Here is a 27,984-nt window from a genome sequence, read left to right as displayed (position 1 = left end):
TTAAAATAGAAAATAATGCATCCAATGTTTATTGGGAGATTCTCTCTATTATTCCACCATGCCACTTTCCACTACATTACAACAAGGATGTTTTTGCATGAATATAAAACATGTCTTTTTCATGTTCATGGGATTAGAAAAAACTGTTCTTGCGACTACACATGCTTTTAAACTCAAGTTATATTTTATTATAACAGCAATACAAAAACAAAGCACATGCATACATTTAGAATTAGTATAGATTAGTAACAACAAAATTCAAAATGATATTGTAGCTTAAGTAAAAGTTGATAGTAGTTATTTGCTACCGTTTTATTAATCATATGATACTCAAAGTCTGTATTGCAGAAAAGATATATTTGTATTACAAATTGAAATTGTCATTCTTGTTCACAAGGTTAAATCCAAATACCTAAAAAAAATAAAGTACCCACCTAATGAAGCAAAACTAAACATAACATATTTAAACACAGTATAGGAAGTAAATAAAATAATTAAAATCATGAAGCTCTGGATCTTCTTTTGGTTTAGACCCTTAAAATTAAAACCACAACAGAAATACAATGCAAATATCCCTGGTTGACATGAACCAAGAATGTTTGCATCGTAATCCTTTTACCTTTTCATTTCTCTCTAATTTTCTATCTACCTCAAGTCCACAACTAATTAAAAAGCTACTACCACTACAAAAGCAAAAAAGCAATCAGATTTTAGATACAGTATTTCCATTTTGTTTTAGTTCTTTATTATTAAAACCTTGCCACTGCTGGTTTGAATTACTATCTAAATATCTCTTTATATGAAACTGTTAAGCGATGGCATATGAACCCTGTTTCTGGGTCCAAACAAACACTGCGGCAATACTGAGAGTTAAAACTGTCTATATTCTTTCATCTTTACTAAAATTATCAGTGTGGCTGCTCTAAGTATGACAAAGCAGTTTAACATCCAGACATCCATGAAAACAGCATTTATGAAGTTTAACAGAGTTTGAAGTTAGCAGGAAGTTCGAAGTTAGCTCACTAGTTTCAACCTAAAGAAGTTATACCATATTCTGACTGAGGGATTTCTGAAAAATTAAAACGTAGAGCTCTGCTACCACTTCCGACATAAATCAAGACAGAAAACTAAACATTAGTGACCTTTATAGCGTTACTGAAGTTGGGGTAGCTGGTATATGATGATGTGCTACGTGGTGGCTAGCTACACAGCTATGGTTAGCATACTATAAAAACATTAGCACAGTGAAGCTGGAGGATGAACGCTAACCTTCTTCCACTCGCTAAAAATTAACGCGAGGGTTCCCGATGGTTCGGGACAAATGCAATTGCATGGCAGGATGTTGTAAACCGACCAAACTTCAGTCAGGAGAACAGCTGAGATAATCCATCCACAATACGAGGTTAGTCATTAATGCACTGCTGCATGGGTTGGGCTGTAGTTATATCATAAGGTTTTAAAAAGTGCTGCCGATGAATAGGGCTAGTAAAACTCAGAGACGGTAACAATGACCATCGACTTTTTTCAGGGGTTTGTTCAGATTAAATAGAACAAGATACAAAGCATGAAAACATGTTAAAACACAAGTGCCTTAATGAATTGGACCTGAAGCAGAGTTTGTATCTGGAAACGGCTAATGACTTCAGATGTAAAAACTTGATTGAAAGTCAAAAGTAAGCATCAGCATAACATTCAAAGAGAGAACACAAAACAACTTGAAAAATGTGACTGAAGATATCACGGGTGACCTGAAATATCAGAAATAAATTTTTTGAAATAATCAGAGAGATAAATGCTCAGCCATTGAGGACAAACAGTAAAATCCCCCTAAAATTTGCCTAAGAAGTGTTCATAAAAAAATGTTCACACTAGTGTTGTTTTTGTGTTCTTCACAAAAAGTCAGCTTCACTAAAATGGAGCCGTATATACACCATGGATTTAGAGCAACTGCTGGGTGGATCAGTTCACATTATTTAGCACAAAAACATTTTATCAGTATTTACCCAGTTACATTTTTTAATGTTGACTGCTTAAAAGTTCATCACGATGTTTTGTCACTCTCTCTAGCCCTTCTGAAACATCTAAAAAAATAAATAGATAAAGGTTAAAACAAAATAAAGCATTATCATTCTGTATATATATTTATCGTTAACGATGTGGAGAATACTTAATGCTCAGTAATAATTATTTACTTTAACATATTCTGTTTACCTGGAAGTGAGTTGTTGTCAGTCCTGAGAGAAAATTCAATGGATTCTGTCATGGCTTTCTCCAGATCCTCCAGGATGGTGCTCTAAATGAACATCAAAAACTTTATTGCTTTCAGCAGAGACTAATAGGTCAAAAACAGCCAGAAACAAAATAAAACAAGACAAAAAATAGCAACGACTACATAACATATATTTTAAAATGTGACAAACCTTTAAAGCATCCACCTTCTCCAACATGGCATTTTTTGCTTCCTCATACATTTCCTTATTTGAGCGTACATGGCTCTTGATAATGGTCTTCATATTGTGTAATTTGCCATCTCCACCACATTTTGCTGCCTCTACAACGATATAAAATTGGGCCAGAATAACTATAGGAATCATCATGATTGTTTATTTATTTATTTGTTTATTGTAAATATTCATTGTCTTTTTTGCTAAATCTCGATGCTTCTACAATGAGAGAAAAAATCAAGTAAAATGTCTATACGCAATCAAGGTGAATACATTAAGAAGAAATAATTATTTCATCCTCTGCTGAATGAATAAAAGAAATTAACAGTCTCTAATTGTATGACTGTTTAATTTTAGTGGAAAGACAGAATATCAATCACAAATCTAGAAAAAAACCCCACATTATATAAAACATCTAAATTGATTTGGATGCCATCAAGCGAAATGGGTATTTGATTCCCTAAAACCCAGCCAGATCTGGTGCATGTTGCATACAGATTATAATTAATCAATCAATTGCAAATACTTTTGATCTTAACTCATTATGTATATTAAGCACCAAAGGTGGAAAGTAACGAATTACATTTACTTGCGTTACTGTAATTGAGTAGTTTTTTTGTGTATTTATACTTTTTAAAGTCATTTTTCAAGTCAGTAATTTTACTTTTACTTAAGTATATTTTTTTAAAAAGTATTGTACTTCGCTACATTTTCAATCACACCTGTTACTGAGTAAATTAAAAGAACAAAAAAAAACCCCCAACATTGCGCTTCGGAAATACTGCAGGGAATGATGGGTAGTAGAACAAACTGGCGTTGGGTCACGATAAAGATGGAGTCTGACATCGGTGGTACGGATCCAGCGAAAAAAGAAACCCCGTCGAATTCTGCTGACCCTGAACTCGAAGAAACCGATGTGAACCCCTGGCCGTATTTAAGGGACCATTTCGGCTTCAAGTGCAAGAAAGGCAACAGCTTTATTATGCAGTGTAAGCTGTGTTTGCCCAGAGAGACCGAGTTAGCAGCTTTTAAAAATTCCACATCAAACCTGCGCAAGCATGTAGAGGTAAGTTAAATGAAACTTGTACATTTATTTTAGCAAAAAGGCTGTGTTCAACTTAATCACATTAAGTTAAGACATAAGCTGTTATTGGGCACGTTGTTGTCCACGCAACTTAAATTTTTTTTACTGGATTGGTAAATTGCCAAAAGAAAATGTGTTTACTTACATTTTTCCTGTTTGTTAATAATAATAATTTATTTTAAAAAAAATAGTTAAATTAGACAGAAGACGGAAGCGGCTACTTTCTTACTTAACCCACACATGTTCACACTGCAGGCAAAAGAATAACATGTGCTATGTGCAGAGGTGTTTTTTTCTGTTCTCAAACTGATCTCCCTGTTGGAGCTCAGTCTGGGGGGAGTTATTTTTTTCTCCTTATCTTTCCTCATGTTGTGCATTTTCCATTGTTATACCTCTCTGATCTGTCTTCCCCATGTGATGTTTGTGTAATGTATGTATGGTCAGAAGAGTAAGATTGCGCTGGCAAAGGTCGGCAGCCTTAACCCAATTTCCTTCGGGGTCAACCTTCAGGATCAATAAAGTTTTATTGAATTGAATTGAATTGAATTGCTCCTCAAAATTAACAGAGCAGGGCCAAGTTTAAAAAATTAAAACACATTTTTATAGCAGCTGCCGTACAGCTCAATTCAGTACTTGTTCTCTTATTTGACAGGTTAGAACACATTCTCATGTAAAAGAATTATATGGTTTTGACAGTTTGGTTGGTTGGTTTGGTGACCATTATCCATTTTGATGTATAGACTTGCAGTTTAACTGCCACTGCACTTTAATTTGTAAAGTTTTTCTTTTAATTAAAAAACAACTACTTTGAGATTTATCCCATTGTCTTTTTTGCACTACTCAGAAGAGGCTGTCCTCCTGCTGACAAAAAAGTAACTATGTAACTTTTACTCTGAGTACATTTTAAATGAGCTACTTTTTACTTTTACTTGAGTAAATTTTTAGACAGGTAATTTTACTTGTACTTGAGTAAAATTTCAGCAAAGTAATAGTACTTTTACTTGAGTAAAATATTTTAGTACTCTTTCCACCTCTGTTAAGCACACCTGTCCACAGAATAAATTTTTTCTATTCCACTTTCTCCGTTACTATGGACAAGACCAAAGAGCTGTCAAAGGACATCTGGGACAAGATTGTAGGCCTGCACACAGCTGGAACGAGCTACAAGGAGGTCAGCGAGAAGCTCGGTGGGAAGGTGACTATCATGGTTCGGGTGAGAGGATGTGTTTTTGCACTAAGCTGTGGTCTTCACTATGGATGGACCGATCCGATATTACGTATCAGTATTGGTCCGATACGAACTTAAATTACTGGATTGAATATCGGACAGAAATAAAAAATTTAATCCGATCCATTAACAATCACAGAAACATCTCACAAAACTTGCGACATGGCGTAACCCAGCTCATGACCTTAGCACGTCAGAGCAGTATGCATCACATTACAGAGCACCTGTGGCGTGCGAGACCTGTCGGCGGTCTGGTGGAGCATTTGGAGCCTCGCTATGCGATTCCAAATCATGGCATTTCATCTCAGAGAAAACTATCCTGGAGAAGTAAAGCAAGTGTGTAAGTTTATCTCTGAATGTTTGTAAAGCCATGTTAAGCTTAACAGCCAATATCAAGAGCGACTGTCTTTTTTTTCTCTCCCCTCTCCTGCTGCTACTTCAATCATGAAACTGATCAATGATCAGCTGATTGGCAATTCTGTCGCAAGTCCTGTCTTTCGTGTTTGTATATTGCCCACTTTGCCCCAGAAAGAGGAAACCAGCGGATAAACAACAGCAGCATGTTTAAGCTTGATAAATTGTTGTTAGAATTTACAGGGAGTGCAGAATTATTAGGCAAATGAGTATTTTGTCCACATCATCCTCTTCATGCATGTTGTCTTACTCCAAGCTGTATAGGCTCGAAAGCCTACTACCAATTAAGCATATTAGGTGATGTGCATCTCTGTAATGAGAAGGGGTGTGGTCTAATGACATCAACACCCTATATCAGGTGTGCATAATTATTAGGCAACTTCCTTTCCTTTGGCAAAATGGGTCAAAAGAAGGACTTGACAGGCTCAGAAAAGTCAAAAATAGTGAGATATCTTGCAGAGGGATGCAGTAGTCTCAAAATTGCAAAGCTTCTGAAGCGTGATCATCGAACAATCAAGCGTTTCATTCAAAATAGTCAACAGGGTTGCAAGAAGCGTGTGGAAAAACCAAGGCGCAAAATAACTGCCCATGAACTGAGAAAAGTCAAGCGTGCAGCTGCCAAGATGCCACTTGCCACCGGTTTGGCCATATTTCAGAGCTGCAACATCACTGCAGTGCCCAAAAGCACAAGGTGTGCAATACTCAGAGACATGGCCAAGGTAAGAAAGGCTGAAAGACGACCACCACTGAACAAGACACACAAGCTGAAACGTCAAGACTGGGCCAAGAAATATCTCAAGACTGATTTTTCTAAGGTTTTATGGACTGATGAAATGAGAGTGAGTCTTGATGGGCCAGATGGATGGGCCTGTGGCTGGATTGGTAAAGGGCAGAGAGCTCCAGTCCGACTCAGACGCCAGCAAGCAAGCAAGCAAGCAATTTATTTATATAGCGCTTTCAGATCAGCCACGAGCTGAACACAAAGTGCTGTACACTTGACATGCCAAACATGATACATTGAGCATGTTAAAAAAAAATGAGAAAAATAGTAATAATAATATAAGTAATATATATATAAACACATTTAAAACAATAAAATCAGCACATTAGATTAAAACAATAAAATCAGGGTCAGACTGTGTCATAAGCCAAAGAGTAAAAATGAGTTTTAAGACGTGTTTTAAAAGTGGACAGTGAAGGGGCCTCTCTAATGTGCTGGGAAAGATTGTTCCACAGATTAGGAGCAGCAATAGAGAAGGCCCTGTCCCCTCTGAGCTTCCTCTTGGACCTGGGTACCTCCAGGAGCAGCTTGTCAGCTGACCTGAGAGACCTGGGGGGTGAGTAAGGATGCAGAAGCTCAGAGAGGTAAGTTGGGGCAAGACCATTTAAACATTTAAACACAAACATGAGAATTTTAAAGTGAACTCTAAGATATACAGGCAGCCAATGGAGTGAAGCCAGGACGGGAGTTATGTGCTCTCTTTTACGAGTTCTGGTTAAAAGTCGTGCAGCAGAATTTTGGACCAGCTGCAGACGAGAGAGAAGATGCTGACTAACTCCACAATATAGTGCATTACAGTAATCTAAACGACATGAAATAAAAGCATGGATTACCGTTTCAAGATGCGGCTGAGATAAAATAGGTCTTATCTTTGCCAAGCGCCTTAGATGATAAAAACTGGACTTGACAGTACCCCTAATTTGACTATCTAATTTAAAATCACTGTCCATCTTAAAACCCAGGTTTGTAACAACAGATTTAAAATACTCTGCCAGGGGTCCCAAATCAATAGCGGAGGGTTCACAAGGTCCACTAGGACCAAACAGAATGACCTCAGTTTTGCTGGAATTGCATCTTAGAAAGTTTAGGGACATCCAAGATTTAATGTCTTCTAGCAAGGTGGAGGTGGAGTACTGGTTTGGGCTGGTATCATCAAAGATGAGCTTGTGGGGCCTTTTCGGGTTGAGGATGGAGTCAAGCTCAACTCCCAGTCCTACTGCCAGTTTCTGGAAGACACCGTCTTCAAGCAGTGGTACAGGAAGAAGTCTGCATCCTTCAAGAAAAACATGATTTTCATGCAGGACAATGCTCCATCACACGCGTCCAAGTACTCCACAGCGTGGCTGGCAAGAAAGGGTATAAAAGAAGAAAAACTAATGACATGGCCTCCTTGTTCACCTGATCTGAACCCCATTGAGAACCTGTGGTCCATCATCAAATGTGAGATTTACAAGGAGGGAAAACAGTACACCTCTCTGAACAGTGTCTGGGAGGCTGTGGTTGCTGCTGCACGCAATGTTGATGGTGAACAGATCACAACACTGACAGAATCCATGGATGGCAGGCTTTTGAGTGTCCTTGCAAAGAAAGGTGGCTATATTGGTCGCTGATTTGTTTTTGTTTTGTTTTTGAATGTCAGAAATGTATATTTGTGAATGTGGAGATGTTATATTGGTTTCACTGGTAAAAATAAATAATTGAAATGGGTATATATTTGTTTTTTGTTAAGTTGCCTAATAATTATGCAAAGTAATAGTCACCTGCACACACAGATATCCCCCTAAAATAGCTAAAACTAAAAACAAACTAAAAACTACTTCCAAAAACATTCAGCTTTGATGTTAATGAGTTTTTTGGGTTCATTGAGAACATGGTTGTTGTTCAATAATAAAATTATTCCTCAAAAATACAACTTGCCTAATAATTCTGCACTCCCTGTATTTAATACTACTTTCTACACCAGGATAATTTTCTACGTAGCTTATGGCTGGTAACTCTGCATGGGCGGATATAGCAAAGTTTTGCCAGGGGGCCAGGTAGGGTATTAACAGGGAAAGGGGGGCACAAAGACATACTTTTCTTTCTTATCCTCTTTAATATGTCTAGCTTTTCATAAATAATTAGATGAATCTTACAACCAAAGTTTTAATCTGATGTAAAATGTATATAAGTCTATTATAGTATATAGTAACGTAATAACTATTAAATCTAATGTACACCCTAGTAAGCTATAATACTTTTTCCCTTGGGAAGGTACCATCTGTGCAGTCTGCAATTCTGTTGAGGAAAGATGTTGAATCTATTTAATTATTGTAGAAAAATAATGCACATGCATTAAATTAAAATTGATTACGTTGATTAAACATCATGAGGTGGAGGGTGGTTCCCTATGTTTTCCCCTATGGGAGTTGGCAACCCTGTTAGTTGGGTTGTTTAATATTTCTGCTAAGTACTCTTTAGAATACCACAATAGGGAGGATGGTGTAGGTTTAAGTTTATTAGATTGATCAGTATCGCTGGACTATGAAATATTTTGGGTGCAGTGTATTTTTCGCATACAGGTATAACAGAATAGCTTTAGTGTTTTGTTTTTTAAAACTTAAGTATGAACTTGCAGCAAGATATTTAAAAGTACAGTTTTATTGATTATAAAATACACTACATCGGATTCATATCGGTAGATATCCAAATTTATGATATTGGTATTGGACATAAAAAAGTGGTATCGTGCCATCTCTAGTCTCCACCTCATCATCCTGCCTATTGTCCACACCTGATGGTGAATTAGTTGCCTTTACTTAAGACCAGCGCACTCAACAAGTCTTTGCCAGATCAGGTGCCAGCCTGCATTAGTGTTGGGCTGGTAATGTTTCTGGAAAACTCATTGTCCCTCTGTTGCAGTGATTTAGATCAGCGGTCCCCAACCTTTTTAGCGCCACGGACCGGTTTATGCCCGACAATATTTTCACGGACCGGCCTTTAAGGTGTCGCGGATAAATACAACAAAATAAAACTAGTACCGGTACCGAAAAAAAGAAGATTTATTCATAACACACGTGAAAAGACCCAGGAAAACCGAGTAACCGATCAAAACGATAACAAAATAACGCTGAAAACCGATAAAAACCCTGAAAACCATACATTTCACACCTGAGCCTCAACTCTCGCGGCCCGGTACCAAACGAGCCCTCTATAGCTCCCACTTCATGTTCACAACATCAAGCACCTGACTCCCACCATAGTTCGCGGTTCATGTCCAGAACTCTAAGTAAAAATGTTCTGATTGTTATTAAAGCTTTGTCATTAAGTCTAACTCAGTGCCTCTGTCTGTATCTGCATTTGGGACCACTTGGATCCTGGCTGCCCTGCTGAAGTTTTTCAGAAATGAAAGAAATATAAAACGGCCATTAACCACGCTCACTCTGAAGCTCCATGCAAAATCTTGCCTGGTGCACCAGCCCAAAACTGCAGAGGCACATGTTGATGGAAGCTTTTGGGACCATAGTCACCAAGAACAGCATTAGTAACACACTAAGGTGTAATGGACTGAAGTCTTGCAGTGCTCACAAGGCCCTCCAGCTCTAGAAGACATATGCACAGGCCCATCTCAAATTTGCCAGTGAACATCTAAATGAATCAGAGAATACTTGGGAGAATATGCTGTGGTCAGATAAAACCAAAATAGAGCTCGTTGGCATTAAATTCAACCTATCATGTTTGGAGGAAGAGAAGCGTTGAGTATGACCCACTGTCAGGCATGGCAGTAGAAACATTGTACTTTGGGGCTGTTTTTCTGCTAAGGGTACAGTACAGCTTCACTACACTAAGAAGGCAATGAACAGATGGGATAATGTACAGAAAACTCTTGGACTAAAACCTGAAGCTTGGAGTTCCCAAGCTGCAGTCAAGAAATGTAGAGGATTTAAGGAGTTTCATTAAAGGTGAGTTGAGAAGATGTCTTACCGCTGTGCTTGCCAACAAAGGTTCCTTACTAAGTGATGTTTTGCTTGGGGATTAAACACATATTTCATTGAATGACATGCAAATCAATTTACAAATTTTATGTTATTTTATTTTTTCATGGATTTGTGGTTGATATTCTGTCTCTCTACATTATAATGAAACTGATATAAAATATAGGTAGTTCATTTTATTGTAATTAAAAAAAACTTACAAGTAAAAAGTCGAATAATTACTTCCGAGATTATATTATGAAATGTTTAAGTAGTGATACATTGACCTCCTTTCTTACCTTCATAGCATTCTTTCATCTTTGTCTCAATTGTCTCCAACAGACTGTTGTAGATCATTTTCTTTTCTATCCGGATGGTTTCGTTGAGTTTCTCCTTAATTTTTTCTTCCTTAAAAACATAAATATGGATTAAAATGAGTTTAAAAATTCATTAAAATAAAAAAAACAAACAAAAAACAAATCAAGGCTATTTTGGGAGTATTTAGGTTCATCTGTTGACTATTCTGTTTAAAAGGAGAGTTTAGACTTTTACCTCCATCTTGAGAAAATCCAGTTGTAGTTTTAGATCTTTGTACTTAGTAGTCAGTAAATCGGTTCCAAGCGAAAATGCACTAATGGATCCATTGAATGGTCTGAAATATGTTAAATCACTTCAGAATGACAGTATTGAGATGTTTATTAAAAAAAAGATGTAACTTATACAAATGTATATGTATATTTTTGTGTAATTAATTAAGTAATAATAGTACTAGTAAGTATTTTGTTTTTTCTCCATGCTTGAAAGATGGACAAGTTTTAAGCCCATATTAGGTCCTTCTTTTTTCTGTTTTTTGTATTGTACTTGTATGCTAAACACCAGAGAAATGGACAAAGACTTTGAGGTTAAACAAAACCAAATGCAAATAAGACTAGACAAATAAGAATAATTTAACTTAAAATGTGTGTTTGCGTGTAGTGCATAGGTGTCAAACTCTGGCCCGCGGGCTAAATTTGGCCCGCAGCCTAATTACATTTGGCCCGCAAAGCCATAGCAAATTACTATTAGAGCTGGCCTACTGGTATTATACAGCTAATATATATATTGTTTAGTATTAAGCTTTGCTTGTTCCATATTCAGTTTTCCAGCAAAACTTATTTGAGTCCATAAGAAAAGATTCATTCTTAAATCTGGAGAAAGATTTTTTTTTTTTCAATAAATATTAATATTAGCCCGCGACTTTGTTCCAGTTTTGAATTTTGGCCCACTGTGTATTTGAGTTTGACACCCCTGGTGTAGTGTATATTTACTTGTATGTAACTGCAGGATTGATTCGTATAGTGTCAGACCAGGAGGCACACCTGGTGGGAGAGAAAACAAGGGGAAAATTTTAAAAAAGTGCCAAAATAATCATATTGTTGTTACAGGCATTATTCTTTCCATCATCATCATCACAACTCCAAATAAATCAGGCAGGAAAAGTACTGTCACGCACAACAGTATAGTGAGGAGAGAACATGTTAGGTTTTGTATTGTTGATTGTCATTTATGCTTAGAAATATTTAACCATATATGCTTAGAGGTGTATAATTAATTGTGTAGTGATAGGATGTGTGATCTTTAGCAGGCTGCAAAGCACACCTACATCCTGGGAGCATGGGAAGAGGTCGTGCCTTGTTTTATTGTTTTATGGTAGGATAAACGTGGCTATATCTGTTTTAGGCTAAGTGCCTTTTGTTTAGATGAACTGTTGGACTTCCAGACCAGCAGGTTTAGGGAAGTTATTTATGGGGTCACACTCTGACCCCACACACACACACACACACACACACACACACACAGGCAAGGTACTCTTTGTTTGTATGTAGACGTCGTATGTTAATGAACCTATGCATATTCATGTAACCTCAATAAAAGAGCAGTGTTACGGGGGAGCGGACGAGAGCAACTGGGGTCAAGCGAAGGAACGGCGTTTGTCCGGTTCTCTCCCGTGCACGAGAAACATGAAGAACTTTGCCTACTTCGTGTCTTGCTTGCTGTGTAATTATATTGTCTTCAACGTTCCAGCGAATAGGTTCAAGCTACAAACCTATCAGAACACATGTTGGATGGGTGGCAAGGTTAGTCATGGCACTTGAACAATATATAAATATGTATATGTATATATTTTTTTAATTTTCTTTGAATCAAGAATAAATGTACATCACAGTAGGTATAAATTTTGTGCCCAGTTTTAAACCAAATTTTGAGTTGTTGTCTTAATTCTTATTGTCTGTAGATATTTTCCTTTGTTTAATTTTGGTTTCTTTATGAGTCTTGTCACGATCCCTGTAGGGAGCTTCCTCAAAAGGGTTGATCCCTTCAAAATTAGGATTAGGGGTAACAGTTTAATAAACGATATTATTATCTACCATTTATAGTACCATTGTTAACACTATGATCATCTTTTCCATTAATAAAAAGAAATTGAAGAAGGTATAAATATACAGGATTCTTACGGGAAGATCTTGCTGAATATTTCATCAATGCTGTTAGTCAGGCATGAAGCTAATTCCACGTTGAAGTTTATTTCTTTCCTTGTTTTGTGGACGCCACCTCCCACAACAACAGACTTTAATGTCCTGTGAAAACCACGGCCATCCTCTTTCTGAAACAAAACAGAAAACAAATTCCTGAACATAAGGCCATTTGAAAGGCAAAATCAGTAGTTTTAATGCAATCTTTAAAATAAATACATACGTCCAATAACTTCTTCAATTTGTTTTCATCTTCTTTTTTGGAGTTTTCAACCCCCTTGCTAAGGCATTTTTCAAAGGTCTTGTAGACCTCTTCTATTTCTTTCTTGATTTGTTCACATTTGCATCCCAGGGTGTTTTTAAGTTCTGCACACACATTTTCGTTTTTATCACCCTGAAAATAAAAACATAATAGAAAAACAAAATTATAAATGCCAATACCTGATGGAAAATGCAGTTCTAGATTCAGTGTCAGTAAACTTATTTTAAGGTTTTGTTGTTTTGTTTTTTTTAGAAAAAAGTAAATAAAAAATACAAAAGCTTTCAGTGAAAATTTATATATATACACATATATATATATATATATATATATATATATATATATCTTTTATTACTTATTAACCTTTGCTTTTGAAAGGTAATACAAATAGAAGAATTTTATTACTTGAGTATCTTACTGCTTTTTTGTGTTTGGCATCTTGAATCAGAGACAGAATCGTAAAAGCTCCAGACACATAATTTTTTGTCTCTGAGTGAAGGTTGTTGAGCTCTTTCAGAAGTTTTTGAAGTTTGGGTATTTCTGTTGATAATAATTGAATAATTCATTTTAACGTTAATTGTAATAAAAATAGCCATTATTTGAAATTAAGCTAGACTACAACAGCAGCATTTGATATCTGCTTTATGTCTAGTACATGCTCATATCAGGGAACTTCACCTACCAGTTTCTTCTGGATCTAGATGCTCTTTTTGTAGGAACTCACGGGAGCTCACTGTGAACACTTCGAAACAGTTATCACTGAAGGGTTTCTGGAGAAAATTGAATACATTTTAAAGCTTTCTTGCTATTGTTTTTGGGTTAGATTTTCACTCTACCTATAAAACTCACCTTCTTATTTTTTATTTTTTGCTTTACTTGTTCCTTGGCTTGTGTGTTTCTGTTAACTATGAGTTTATGGACTTCACCTGGCAAACTATAAGAATACATGTGTGTTACCCAGCATTAAATCACTGAGAGAAATGCCAGCACATTCTTGTTGGTTATTGATATACTATTTTTCCTAAAACTTTATAGACCCTGTACAAAGGCTATCATGCCACTGTCTGCCTCCATGCCTCTTTCTTCACTTTTTTCTCTTTTACCTCTCATTGCTCTCCAGCTGTCCACTCTCACTGAGTGTAATGGGAAGGCCACTATGAGGTTTTGGTGGCATGACCCCAGTCAGCTCTTGGCTGGTACACCTGCCTCCAATCTATGTACTGTGGACTGTCTGTTGCAGTTAGTCAAACTCAAAAATCTCTGTTTTCCATGTCCTGGGCTCCCCTCAGTTAGCCTCACAGTCTGTTGCATATCTCTGTCACTCTCTTTGAATCAAACTTTCCCTTTGTAATCCATTCTCTGAGATTTTTTTAAGGAAATGTTTCCCTGCACTGCCATTGCTAACTTAACTCTCTTCTTGCCAAGGAATTCTCCACCCACTGGTTCAATAAACGTGCTAAACTTGTACCTGCCTCTGAGTCTGCTCAGTATTAATATTCATGTTTTTGAGATTTGTCTCATCTTTAAGGAATTACCCTGCACCTAGATACAACATGCTTTACTATCTAATTTCTTTTCTTCTTCTTTTTTTTTTTTTTTTTAAATTCTTGACATCTTAATTTACTTACCGGCCATGTGAAATTCCAGTTTCATCAGACTTGGAGCAAATAAAACAAATACGCTGACACTCGCCACCATTTCCAATGAACCTACTGACACGGCTCAAGATTTTCCAGGCTGTCTCTTTAGATGCTGCTCTTTTAATCTCAGTCACAATCCACACAACGCAACAATCACCAACAATCTGAAATGGAATAATAGTCATATTAACAATTAATCGTTAATCATCAATTCTTGACAAGATGTCATTTCTGGTTCAAGATAACAAAGCAGTAAAAGTGAATAAATGACCCTTTTCCACATTTCATCTCTGCTCTTGTTACAGTCACCACTTCCAGGAAGGTCCACAAGTGTGACATGCTGGAGAAGATCCTTGTTTGGCACCTTGACAGTCACACACTTCACTATTGGCCAATAGTACCTCTTTCCTTTTTTGCTCTGAGAAGGTAAAGGGCTATTCATTGTGTATGGGGTAAGTTTGCCAGATAAGTCCATAGCCTGCAATAAAAAAAGACATGAATGTATAGTGCCCCTTCAACATCACAATAACCAGGCTAACTGGTTAGAAATCCTGTAGAAATCCCAGAGAATGCCAGAGTGTTAGTATTTTTCAACAACAGGTCCTGAAACTATGTCTATAATCAAGTACTGCACTAATTGTAATGAAGATTTAGTTTCTGAAATTGAGTATGAGTTTCCAAATGCAGAGCACCACTGTAACTTAACCCAACACTTATCACCTTGAATTGTTTAAATATCCTGTCTAGGAAGTAAACCAGATTTTGCACAGCCAATGCTATCGTCAAGATAACGTCATAGTGATAATTTCCAATAATAAAACAGTGAAACAAAAATCTTCACTTAATAAACATTCCTTTTCTAATGCTGTTAGAGTCAAATTGTTGAATGTTGTCATTGTGTTTCTTAAATTTGTAAAGTCTTAGTTTAAACTGTGCAATCAATGACATTCCTTTGTCCCCCTCCCCAGCCTGTTAAGGGTTTGGGGGGGGGGAAGCTGTAGTGTTTTATCACAGATACATCCCATGTGAAGGTTCTGTTTGATGTTTGGTAAGCTTCCTGCCCTTTTATGGCTTCACCTGTGTTGTGTATGGTGAACCAATACAGGAATTGCAAGATGAAATACTGCAAGATGGAGCGGCCACGTCCAGACGCCTTCCTGACCGCTCCGCTCCGACTATCCACTTTTCTTGTTTTTTACTTATTTTTTGCTCTGGTTTACATCCCAAAATCCTCTAGTCTTATAGTATACGACAGCGGATCACTTGTAAACATTGGTGACAAGGTTGCACATCTAATCTTGGACACTTTTAAACCCGACCCTTCCTGGCCGCCAGAGATTCTACGTGGCGCGGAGAACAACAAAGGACGGGCCGCTCATCCGTGGCGCAGAACAAAGAAGCGCCGGGGGAACCGCGCTGGCATTAGGAACAGACTGAGACAGCAGGCGCATCGCGCACCACTGCCCAGTATCCTACTGGCCAACGTACAATCCATGGAGAACAAGCTCGATGACCTAAGAGCAAGGGTCACCTTCCAACGTGAAATGAGGGACTGCAACATTCTGTGCTTCACGGAGACATGGCTGACCCCCACCGTGCCGGACCGTGCCGTAACTCCGTCGGATTCATTCTTTGTGCTCCGCGCGGACAGAACGGCAGAGTCGAACAAAACCAAAGGTGGAGGAGTGTGTTTCATGGTAAACAGAAAGTGGTGTGATGCCAGGAGCATTTCTACTCTCTCCAGCGGCTGCTCGCCACATCTGGAGTTCCTGAGCATTAAGTGCCGCCCTTTCTATCTGCCCCGTGAGTTCACCTCAGTCATCGCCACGGTGGTCTACATCCCACCCCAAGCGGACACAGGTATGGCTTTGTCCGAATTACATGATGTGCTGAGCTCGCTTCAAAACAAGGACCCAGGCGCAGCCCTCATTGTAGCAGGAGACTTTAATAAAGCGAACCTCAGACAAGTCATGCCAAACTTTTACCAGCATGTCTCGTGTCCAACGAGAGGGGATCGAATTTTGGATCACTGCTACACGCCATACAAGCAGGGCTACAAAGCTGTCTCACACCCGGCTTTTGGAAAGTCTGACCACAACGCCATCTTCCTCATTCCCCAGTATAAACAAAACATACGGAGGGAAGACGTAACCACGAGGGAGGTAAAACGGTGGACTGCCCAATCAGAAGCTACGCTACAGGACGCACTCAACGACGTTGACTGGGACATGTTCAGAGCATGCGCAGTCGACATCAACGAGTTTACGGAAGTAGCAGTATGCTTCGTCAATATGCTAGCGGAGGAGATTATCCCCACTGCGAGAGTCACCACATTCCCAAACCAGAAACCGTGGATGGACAGATCGATCCGCACTGCAGTAAACGTCAGGACCGCCTCCTACAACGCGGGTCTCGCCACTGGCGATATGAGCACCTACAAAGCGGCCTCATACGGCGTGCGGTGCGCGGTGAGAGATGCCAAACGCCGGTACCGGGAGCATGTGGAGTCCCGCTTCCACCAGGGCGACACACAGAGTATGTGGCACGGACTACGCACCATTACGGACTACAAAGCCAGGGACACTGCGCCAATCAACGCCGACTCTGCATTCACCAACGAGCTGAATCAGTTCTACGCCCGTTTCGAGGTTAGCCAGGCGGCTAATGCTATCTACCGCCTGACTACCGAGGACAGTGACGTCATCAGCGAGAGACCGGTGACCAGCATCGCGGAGCATGACGTCCGAGCGGCATTGAGGAGAGTGAACACAAGGAAAGCGGCGGGGCCAGACGGCATCACCGGCCGTCTGTTGCGCTGCTGTGCTGACCAGCTAGCAGGTGTGTTCACTTACATCTTCAACGAGTCCCTGGCGAAGTCTGTGGTCCCCACATGCTTCAAAAGATCCACCATCATCCCTGTGCCCAAGAACAGCAAACCCTCATCCCTGAACGACTACCGGCCAGTTGCACTGACCTCGGTAGTAATGAAGGTGTTTGAGAGGCTGCTGAAGAACATCATCTCCTCCTCCATCCCAGACACCACAGATCCGCTCCAGTTCGCCTACCGATCCAACAGATCCACAGAGGATGCCATCGCCCACGTCCTGCACACCACCCTCAGCCACGTGGACAGGAAACAGGGTAACTATGTGCGAATGCTGTTTGTTGATTACAGTTCAGCGTTTAACACAATAGTGCCCTGCAGACTGTTCACAAAGCTCAGGGATCTGGGACTTAACAGCCGTCTATGTGCATGGGTGTTGGACTTCCTCACTGGCAGAACTCAGGTGGTGAGGGTGGGTAGATGCGTCTCTAACAGCATCACCATCAACACAGGAGCACCTCAGGGATGTGTCCTCTCGCCACTGCTCTACTCCCTCTACACTTCAGACTGTGTGGCCACCCATGGCTCCAACACCATTGTGAAGTTTGCTGACGACACAGTGGTGTTGGGTGCCATCTCCAACAACGATGAGGCGGCCTACATGGATGAAGTGAAGAATCTGGCATCATGGTGCCAGGACAACCACCTCCAGCTGAACGTCGGCAAGACCAAGGAGCTGGTGGTGGACTTCAGAAGGGGTCAGCACAGAGACTACAAGCCCATTATCATCAATGGAGCCCCAGTGGAGAGGGTGCAGTCCTTCAAGTATCTTGGTGTCCACATCTCCTCAGACCTGACATGGGCTGCCCACATTCAGGTCCAGACCAAAAAGGCTAGGCAGCGCCTGTATCACCTACGACAACTGAGGAAGTTCAGGGTCTCTCCAAAGATCCTCAGGATTTTCTATACAGGCGCTGTGGAGAGCATCCTCACACAGAACATGACATCGTGGTTTGGGAACAGCTGTGTGAAGGACCAAAAAGCTCTCCAGAGAGTGATCCGTACAGCAGAACGCTGCTGCAGGATTGCTTTCCCCCCGCTTCAGGACACCTACACCAGGAGATGCCGGACTAGAGCAGCGCAGATACTGAAGGACCCGTCCCATCCTGGCAACAAACTGTTCCAACTTCTGCAATCTGGTAGAAGGTTCCGCATCATCCGGGCAAGGACAGAGAGACTCAAGAGGAGCTTCTATCCCTAAGCCATCCGGGCCCTAAACACACACACACCCGCCCTCTCACATCATCTATAATTGACTGAGACAGGACTCTCTTCCAGACACTCTAAACCAAGGCACAATGTACATTCCAAATTCCTTTAATTTTAAATATGTTTATATTGTCTATTCTGTAAAATAGTCAGATGTCTATTCATATTAATGTACAGAATTCACCTGCTTGCTGCTACTACTGCACATTCACCCAATGTATATACTACATATATATATATATATATATAATGTTCTTCCTCTACCCCCCCCCCATTTTTGCACATGTCGAGGAGCGTTTCAGGCTACATTTCACTGTGCGTTATACTTGTATAACTATGCATGTGACAAATAAAGAACCTTGAACCTTGAATTGAGCCATATATTGGGTGTGGGGGAGATTACCCTCTTTATGACCAAGGATGTTGTTAAAAACAGTTGTGATCAGGAGGATACACACACACACTCTTGCACACGTGCTTACACATACACACACACATACACACACACACATAGTGCCTTATCTTTGTAACCAAGGGGCGTTTTACGGTGGGAGGTGCTTGTGTTGTGTTATGTTGTGTAAATTGTAATGGAAATAAAAAGGCTACGAGGAGGGCTGCTCTTTGAAGGACTTGGACCAAGAAGGACTGACCAAGCTTCCCTCGTTAGCGTGTAAAGGACTGGTTGAAGATGTTTTGTGTTGTTTTCGTTCTTCATGAGGAATAAGTCTCTAAACTAGTGGGGCCTGTGGAAACACAGACTCAACAAATGCCAGTGTGGTATATCATGATTATTGTGGGAGGTTGACCAGTCTGATTACAGTAGATATTTAAAAATAGGTTCTTATGTGCATATACACTTTTAGTATAATTTCTAAACCGTTTAATCCACAAGACTCTAGAAGTCAAAAGCAAAGTAAAATTAAGTGATGTTTTAAAGTGATTTTAAAAAAAGCTGTCAAAAAACACTGAACATTAATGGAGTAAAATAAATTAGATATATGAAAAGTCACAGAAAATAAAACAGAAAATGAAATTGCTAGTACTAGCCAAACAAAATCAAGTTAAAGCACAAGGTAAAATAATTACTTTAAGAACAGTAAATATATACATATTATCTAATAACTAACTTTGAGGGTTTGGGCAGATAGAAACTGGCTCTGTTGTTTTTTTTTGGATTTTTTGTTTGCTGGTTTATTTTCTCTGTGCTCTCAGGGCAGAGGTGAGGTATACACCCAGTTGCATTGGATCCCCCTCAATAAGACAGCATACCTAAGAGGTAGTCGGTGGGGCAGTTCTTCACCTGATTATTAGCTTATTAGCCTCCTAACTGAGTTCTATGTTATAAATGATTTTTATCTGTGATTCCTCCAGTTATCTGACTATAGGGAGAGAGAGAGATAGAGAGAGACAGAGAGAGTTTTTGACTTACAGTTTTACATGTAAAAGTCTTCGTCCCAGACTTAAGAAGTTCATGAATGTCACTGAAACATTTTTTCTCCTTTAGGTCTTTAAATACATTTTTTTTCCATTCTTCTCCGTACAGTGCTGACAGTTTGTTCTCAATGTAATCATCATCATTATCATCATCATCATCATCATCATCGGCTGTTTCTTCATTGTTTTTATCTCTAGCTGACTGAAGCAAATACCACAACTCCTCGTTCCACTCCTAAAATACAACAACAATAATAATAACACTGGTTTTATTAAATAGAATTTAGTGCAACTACAAATTGTCTTTTTGCAGTCGTAATGAGGCTCTTGGATTAGCATATTAATTAGCTCCAAGTAACAATAAACATATGACTTTACCTCTGTTTTGAGGAACTCAATGAGTGCCTGATACTTGTCGTCCACTGAGGCCTCCACCTTTATGATGACTGAGGTGCATGCACTGGTACATTCATCAGAAGAGGGCAAAAGTTTTTCCTCATTAATGCTTGCATTTATCAAAGAGGATTTTCCTGCCCCGGTTTCACCAAAAACACCGATTTGTACCCTCTTGTCTTTGTCCAATTCTGTTATTTTTTTCCTAAAGAACAAGAATAAACATGGGTTAATCAAATCAAATAAATACATCAAAAATGTAAATATCAATTTAATAACTAATTTTAAAATGTATATAGTGGAATAATAGCTATGCTTATAATGTGAAAACAATTGCAACAACGTTCATGAGAAAAAAAGCAATTTGTAATAGTATAGAAATATTTTGGTAACAGTATGAAAAACTGCTACAAGTAAAATAGCATTAGTTGTGCAGTATTTGGAATTTGGAATAGTGCCTTAGTAGCCTGTTAACAATAAGGTAATTAAATTTATATGTTTAATTTTTTATACTATATGATACTATAAGCACATTATAATGCTGAAATAATCATATTAATAATTCATTTGTATTTGGTAATAATGGCAATAAAATAGTAATTAACTGTAATGATGTAAATCAGGGGTTTCAAACTCCTGGCCTCGAGGGCCGGTGTTTTAGATCTCAACCTGGGTCAACACACCTGAATCACATGATTAGTTCATTACCAGGCCTCTGGAGAGGCCACACAAAAATAAACATTAGATTCACTACACTACAAAAATAATGAGATATACAGTAGTATGAGCTCAGCATTGTAAAAAAAAAATATTAGTATCATAGTATATGTGAAAACATTCACTGTTAACTTATTATTGCGTTACAAATTAATGTCCCTATATTAAAATGTTTAATTTCAAATACTGCACACAATATTGTTAAATATTTCTACACTATTTCGGTTAGTTTTGCCTCATGGGTTTTGGGAAATGTTTTTCCACTTACTAGTCTTTGCTTTTATTAAGTTACATCAATTTTAATCTTTTATTTTATCACTATTTTATAAGGGAAAAGTCTAGATGCCGGTGTCGTTAAATAAAACCTGATTACCACTAAAATATAAAGTGTTACAGCTATTCTATTGTTTTTTTTTATTTTGTTTTGTTGCCAATTTCAGGGAAACCTTTGAACAAAGTAACAACAACCTCTTAGGGAATGATTCATCTAACATAGAATATATACAAGTTTATACTCACTTTAGGAAAGCACTTAGTTCATTTTGATCTTGTAGTCTTGCCGTGACCTCTTCCATAATGTCTTTAATATCAGCCAGTATCGTTGCTTCTGTCAATGTAAAAGTAAAAGATTAGAAACCAGTGGAAGATGTGAGGTGCCATTGTTTAGAGCAGGGGTCTCAAACTCAAATGAGCCGCGGGCCACTTCTGGTACCGTCATATCATTGGAGGGCCACTTTAGTGTCCAAGTAGTACAAAAAACCAAACACGAAAACACCCTCTAATATTTCCTAAAATGTAGTGTTTTGTTTGTTTTATTTAATTCCAAATATTGTGTAACAAGACAAAATTGCAAACATGAACGCATTTTTTTCTCACTCTTAACTATCTGAAACCTTTCAGTTTAAGTTTCATTTGTCATATGCAAGTTAGCACAGGGTCAACACTGAAATGAAATGTATTTGAGAGAAATTATTTTGAGCGAAGAAAAGCTGAATTTGAGTGAACAAAATTCATTGCTGCGTGCAAAAAATGTGTTTCAGTGTTTGCTATTATCCACACACACACACACAATAGCAGCCCCTCTCGCTCAGTTTTTGTATTCGCGCTCGCTCGCAATGTGTTGCTCGCGCTCTCAACATTTCTGCCCATGCGCGCTCAACTCTTTCTCTATACCGTTATATTTGTGCCACAAAACCAGCCAATCACAGACTTGGATGCAAAAATATGTGATTGGCTGTTCTGGTCTCCAATCAGCTCGAAATGACGAAATGCAATATCCCAGAATCCATTTCGTCCAAAACTCAAACGAAGCAGTCGTGGAGGAACGCAGAGTGGCGGAGTTTGAAATATTACTCTTTCTGGGTCACAAAATAAACTTTTAAGATATTTTCATGGGAGAATGGTGCTGTGTAAACTTCAAATATCTGCTCAATTCATCAAGACATCACATATTTCCATAAGTGCTCTAACGTTTTCGGAGATGCCTGTTACCCACCAGCTGACCGCATAGCTGGACTGGCCGTTGGGCATACGTGGGCCGATGGTGATTTTTCATTTTTATGTTTGTTTGTTTTTGTAACGGTATAAACAATGAAAGGTGGTGGATTAGCCAATTGGTCATGATCAACTCTGGGCTGGACCAATTACAATACATCTGTATTGAGGGGAAAAGGAACGCGATTAGTCCCGTATTTTAGCTAGAATGAAAAAAAGACAAAGCTGGAGTTATTCTGTCTTTACGCTGTCAGCTGCCTCTTCTCCCCTCATTCTCTCTCCCTCCCTCCCTCTCCTGTTGCTACTTCAATCATGAAACTGATCAATGATCAGCTGATCGTCTCTCTTGTTTGTTTATCTCCCACTTTGCGCCAGAAACCAGCGGATGTTGCTCTAAACAACAACAGCAGCACGTTCAAGTTTGATAAGCTGTTAGAATTTATTTAAAATTAATTTCTAGTATCAGCTGATGTTTGCTGGAGCCACAGCTATAAAAGCTGCTGCTCATGATATCGGTTTGGAAGCATGAAGGTGATACAAATCATACATATATACCAACAAGACAGTGTACATCACTGTTACAACAGCGTTTGTTTTAGTTCAAAGGCTTTATGGTTTTTCCTATAATACCTGGTGGTGCAGGCCGATTTTTTTGTCATTTCAGCCTTATATACTATGTTTAACCCGAGTGACCACCCGGTCAGCTGGTGGGTAACGGGCATATCCGAAAACGTTAAAGCACTTATGGAAATATGTGATGTCTTGATGAATCGAGCAGATATTTGAAGTTTACACAGCACCATTCTCCCATGAAAATATCTTAAAAGTTTATTTTGTGACCCAGAAAGAGTAATATTTCAAACTCCGCCACTCTGTGTTCCTCCGCCACTGCCTCGTTTGAGCTTTGGACGAAATGGATTCTGGGATATTGCATTTCGTCATTTCGAGCTGATTGGAGACCAGAACAGCCAATCACATATTTTTGCATCCAAGTCTGTGATTGGCTGGTTTTGTGGCACAAATATAACGGTGTAGAGAAAGAGTTGAGCGCGCATGGGCAGAAATGTTGAGAGCACAAGCAACACATTGCGAGCGAGCACAAATGCAAAAACTGAGCGAGAGGGGCTGCTATTATGTGTGTGTGTGGATAATAGCAAACACTGAAATACATTTTTGCACGCAGCAATGAATTTTGTTCACTCAAATTCAGCTTTTCTTCGCTCAAAAGAAATTTCTCCTCAAAATGCAACACTTGCACCTGCAAACCTTTTTAACGTGCGCTCAATATTTTTTTTTACGTGCGCTCAGAATAGTGGCACAAAAATAACACCATACTCAACATGTTTGGACTCTCTTGTTACCTCGGCCAGATCCGCAGCTCCAAACCGTGGTAAGGAGACCTCTAGCTAATACTTTGGGTTCCATGTCGGGCTCGTAGCCGGGAACTAGCTTTACTGTCTGGGTCAACTTTGCTAGCGAGAGACAGAAAGAGGCACTGAAAGGCTGCTCCAGCAGAACTTTATTGTTTCGGAGGAAAACACGAAAACAGTGTACAGTCGAGTCTTAATAGCTTACTGGGCTCATCAGGCACTCTTTTTGGCTGCAGTGGTTATTTTTATATTTACATGCTTCCATCTCCCATTTCTGTACCTCGTACTTTTTGACTTTCCTTTTTCTCCCTCCGTCAGGCTCACACAGCGGGAGGGGCGGTCCCACACGTTCTCCCTGCAGCAAGGACTACACCACCCATGAGGCTACAGTCTTAAAGGGCCATGCCTGTAACACTCTGCCAATCATTTTTCGTATAATAATTTAAAAAAAAAAATTTCTTCACATCAATATGCGGGCCGAAAGTAGATGTGACGTGGGCCGCAAATGGGCCGCAAATGGCCCGCGGGCCGCGAGTTTGAGACCCCTGGTTTAGAGAGAGAAACTAAAATACCTGAGTTTTTTCCTGGTGTAGACACACGCTGTTGTTTAGCTGCTGGCTGCTTGCTAGATTTGCCCTGAGGATTGGACTTCCTCTTTCCTATGTGGATTTAAAACAACAACGAGGACAACGACAACAACAAATAATAAATAAATATTAAAAATACAAAAAAAAAGAAGAAGGCATTGAAACTTTCAGTAATGAAACGTGTTCTCAGCAGATTTATTTAGTCCAAACAAAAATATTACTGCCTTGAAAACTTGGATGAATTTTAGATCAACAAAATTAATTAACAGTGTACACGTATCTCACCTTTATTAGATGTGGAAGGGACAACCTGAGGACAAACATAAACATTTGACTTTTAAACAGTATAGAAAAAAACACATTAGTCTTTAAAATTTTTAAAGCTTTTAATAAATTCCTACCTCATGCTCTGAAATGTAAAATTTCAATGCAATCTGTGATGAAATTGTCAAAATTCTGATTTTCAATTTATAAAATCAGCTTTTTGCTTTTCAGTAAAAACTGTATTAAAATTTGTTAGACTTTAGTTACCCCTGTACAGGAGGTCTGGACCCACTCTCCATCTAACGGGTCAGAGTCTCTATATCACTATGGGTATTTACCTTATTAGGTGAACTGAGACTGGTTTAAGCCGGCAGTGAGGAGGACTCACTTAGCCTCTAACTGCTTTAATCCAGGCGCCCACCCTGCACATCCTCTGACTCTGGGTACCCACCAGCAACCCTTAGTGAGACCCATTTGACAGCCACATGTTGAAGGCAGCTCTCATCTAGATCTATGGCACTTGTTATTTGCTAAGTATATTTTAGAGACCTGGACAGCAGGTCCCAAGGGTGTGTTTTTTATTAATTGACTATAATAACCCATAAGAACTCTAAACTGTTATCAAATTTCACACACAGGTGTCCACAATGTCCACAAATTTAACTGCAGATAGGAATTTTATTTAAGCAAGATTTTAGCAGGGTCAGCTCAATTACAACACTTAAAATCACTTCATACTTAACCATCCTACAATACTGTACTCTCTCTATCCTGTTGCTAAATATCTACGACCTTGTTTGCAGTGGGTTTTGGAAAGGAAGAAAGACCATCCTGGCCACGGCTGGAAGGAATCCAACTTGAAGAGAGTGCGCAACCCCGTACAGGGCTCTCCGACTTCCTCTTCTCAACTCAAGTTCAGGTCAGAAAACAATGAGCAGGGAATCCAAATTCTATCATCGAATTTATACATTTCCTGTTGTGTTCTTTTCTGACAGTTCCTCTTTTTACCACACCCAAACGGTCACGGTCTAATTTCCTCATTACGTAATCACTTAAACACTGAGATTAAAAATACAGACAAAATCATTTCTCAGGATGTATTTCTTTTTAACTCCGATTCATTTTCCATATATGATTTACTTTTAGCTCAGTGGCAAATACATTATTCTTATAACTCTGTGTCATAAGAATAATGACACGGAGTTTATGGGTGGTAAAACCAAGAATAATGACTCTGTGTCATTATTCTTGGTTTTACCACCCATGGAGTTATACCGGGGAATCTCACACTCATCTGACAAATTAAATTGAATATGCCTTACCTTGTCCTGTTTCCTTTAAAAAACTTTAAAAAACTCTTCAGGGCAAGACCATGTAAAATGTTCAGATTTTGAATGTGTAATCTATGTTACAGATAATATGAAATCAGAATAAAACTGCATTGAACTTACTTGAGTTGCAAGACTGTCCATTTCCTGACTTGTGTTTTGTTCTTCCTAGCAAAATGGAGACAGTTTCAAATCCATAACTGTATAAAATGTATAAATTATAGTAAATTATTTTTTCAAAATTATAGTTTTCAATAATACATAGTTTTTAGTGTGTAAATACCATGATAACTTTGAAGTCAGCAGCAAGGTGCCAATCAGTAACACGTAGTAAAAACAAAAGTAAGGCAAAGTCCAAATTCAAGCTGGAGTGCAAAAGCAGAATTTTTTAAAAAAGAAACTGGAAATGTATATTTTGGATGAAGCCCAAAGGAGTTGTCACGGCCGATCAGGGGATTTGTATGTGTTGAGAATCAAGTGTCGAGAAAAGTAGGAAGGGCTGGTTTTATTGCAGGGCGGATGGGAGTGGCTCACAGGCTGCAAAAAGACAAAGAAAAAATGCCTTTGTGAGAAATAGAAACAGAATTTCTAATGAATGAAACTAATGAAACTATGTAATTTCTATTCTGCATATGTCCCAGTCAGCAGACTGTGTTAATTATAAGGCTGAAGAGGCAGAGTTTACAACTGAAAGGAAGCTTTAATAGCTGATGAAAAATTTCAAATGTTAAGCTAAGCTCAAAATACATATGTTATTTTGTTTTATGTTTTAGCAGTTCCAAAGACTGGTAACCATTGTAACCTTCCTGAAAGTAAACCTTACCTGAACTCAGGCTTAAATTTACTTTAAGACAATCATCTTTGTATGGACATGAGTAATAACACATGCAAAACTAAAGCCATGTTAGAATAAGTAAATCTGATGTATGTATTTAGCATTTGTATTTTAACCTTTTAATCATTTCTTATGGATGCATGTTGTTGCTCTTGTCGACACTTGTAAGCTCTTGGTTTCCTTTTATTAGTAAATTACATCAGCATTTTGCACTCAGTTTCAACATACTGCAGTGGCACCAGAAAAAAAAAACTTGAGATAAAAAACAGAGGCAGTTTCTTCTGCCCTCGTGTGGTGTATCATGTAATTACAATGCAGATATGCGCAACTGTAACATTATTTGTGCATAACTGAATTGTAACTACTTAAGTAAAGCTAATTCTGGGAAGGTAACTTTGTCATTGTTAGTACTTCCTGTTCTCCTACTATTCACCAGCAACCGCAACATTTAAAAGAGAACATAATAGCTCTCCCTAAGAATAAACTGGTGGAAAAACAAGTGCTTTCAATGAAAAAGTTGGAAAGCATGAGACAACTTCACCTGCCAGTGAATCATTATTATCTTTTAAACAGCAGAAAGAGTTGCTGTTGATCAAGTTGATCAAGATCAAGATCAAGAATAAATGTAGCTCATGTGCTACAAAAAGAAAGAAAAAAAACCCAAAAAAACAAAAACAAAGAACAAAAAAACCCCAAGTATAAGATCACAATTATGTCACACATAAAGCAAGGTCAGAAAGGTTGCAACAGGAATGCCTGGATGATGAACAGAAACCAAAACTATGATCATGTGCATGTTTTAATAAACAAAACCATCTAATGCAAATCTTCCAAAAAGGTATGGAAAGTTTCCATTTGCCAAATACATGTTTGTTTCAGAATCCTTATCACACACTGAGTAATTAGGTTCATATCTTAAAATCTCTTACAGGTATTATTGGTATACAAGTATCTTATAGGTATACATGTTTGAGTCTGTATGTTTTCTTCCTTTCACATAGCAAAATTGGTATGTCCTGGATCTGGCCCACACAATGTGCTTACACATGGCCCACATACCGCAAAGAATGGTGGCCCAGATTTGGCCCAACCAAACAACCAAGCAACCATGATAGCTGGAAACGTGTGGTTGACAGAAAAGAGAACACATTTT

At 38.7% G+C, this 27,984-nt stretch overlaps 1 protein-coding gene across 2 annotated transcripts; it reads right to left on the bottom strand.

The window, feature by feature from the left end:
* Nucleotides 1-26,485, bottom strand: LOC120745564 (nuclear GTPase SLIP-GC-like). 2 transcript variants are annotated; one of them, XM_040050549.1, is made up of 20 exons: nucleotides 26,280-26,484; nucleotides 26,120-26,164; nucleotides 24,690-24,714; nucleotides 24,390-24,476; nucleotides 21,473-21,560; nucleotides 20,222-20,441; nucleotides 19,839-20,078; nucleotides 14,588-14,794; nucleotides 14,305-14,480; nucleotides 13,526-13,610; nucleotides 13,359-13,446; nucleotides 13,095-13,216; nucleotides 12,641-12,811; nucleotides 12,400-12,548; nucleotides 11,212-11,262; nucleotides 10,457-10,556; nucleotides 10,204-10,312; nucleotides 2,421-2,551; nucleotides 2,212-2,293; nucleotides 1-2,081 (listed from the first exon to the last, which is right to left on the bottom strand). In XM_040050549.1, exons 1-20 carry the CDS (start codon nucleotides 26,280-26,282, stop codon nucleotides 2,017-2,019), a joined length of 2,244 nt encoding a protein of 747 aa, XP_039906483.1. In that variant the 5' UTR covers nucleotides 26,283-26,484; the 3' UTR covers nucleotides 1-2,016. The 2 variants fall into 2 exon arrangements, 1 of the variants encoding a protein (XP_039906483.1); XR_005698659.1 differs by lacking the exon at nucleotides 1-2,081 and adding an exon at nucleotides 9,915-9,957 and having other exon boundaries at nucleotides 26,280-26,485.
* Nucleotides 26,486-27,984: the final 1,499 nt, after the last annotated feature.

This window comes from Simochromis diagramma, unplaced genomic scaffold, assembly GCF_900408965.1.
Source record: "Simochromis diagramma unplaced genomic scaffold, fSimDia1.1 OVJJ01000321.1, whole genome shotgun sequence".
Classification (NCBI taxonomy): Eukaryota; Metazoa; Chordata; class Actinopteri; order Cichliformes; family Cichlidae; genus Simochromis; species Simochromis diagramma.
This window is presented reverse-complemented; position numbering and strand designations above follow the sequence as displayed.

Excerpts from the sequence above, each read along its gene's own strand:
- LOC120745564 (XM_040050549.1), bottom strand. Across the intron at positions 24,715-26,119 it reads TGGACAGTCTTGCAACTCAA|GTTGTCCCTTCCACATCTAA; the intron begins GTAAGTTCAATG and ends GTTTGTCCTCAG. Across the intron at positions 24,477-24,689 it reads CCCTTCCACATCTAATAAAG|GAAAGAGGAAGTCCAATCCT; the intron begins GTGAGATACGTG and ends AAATCCACATAG.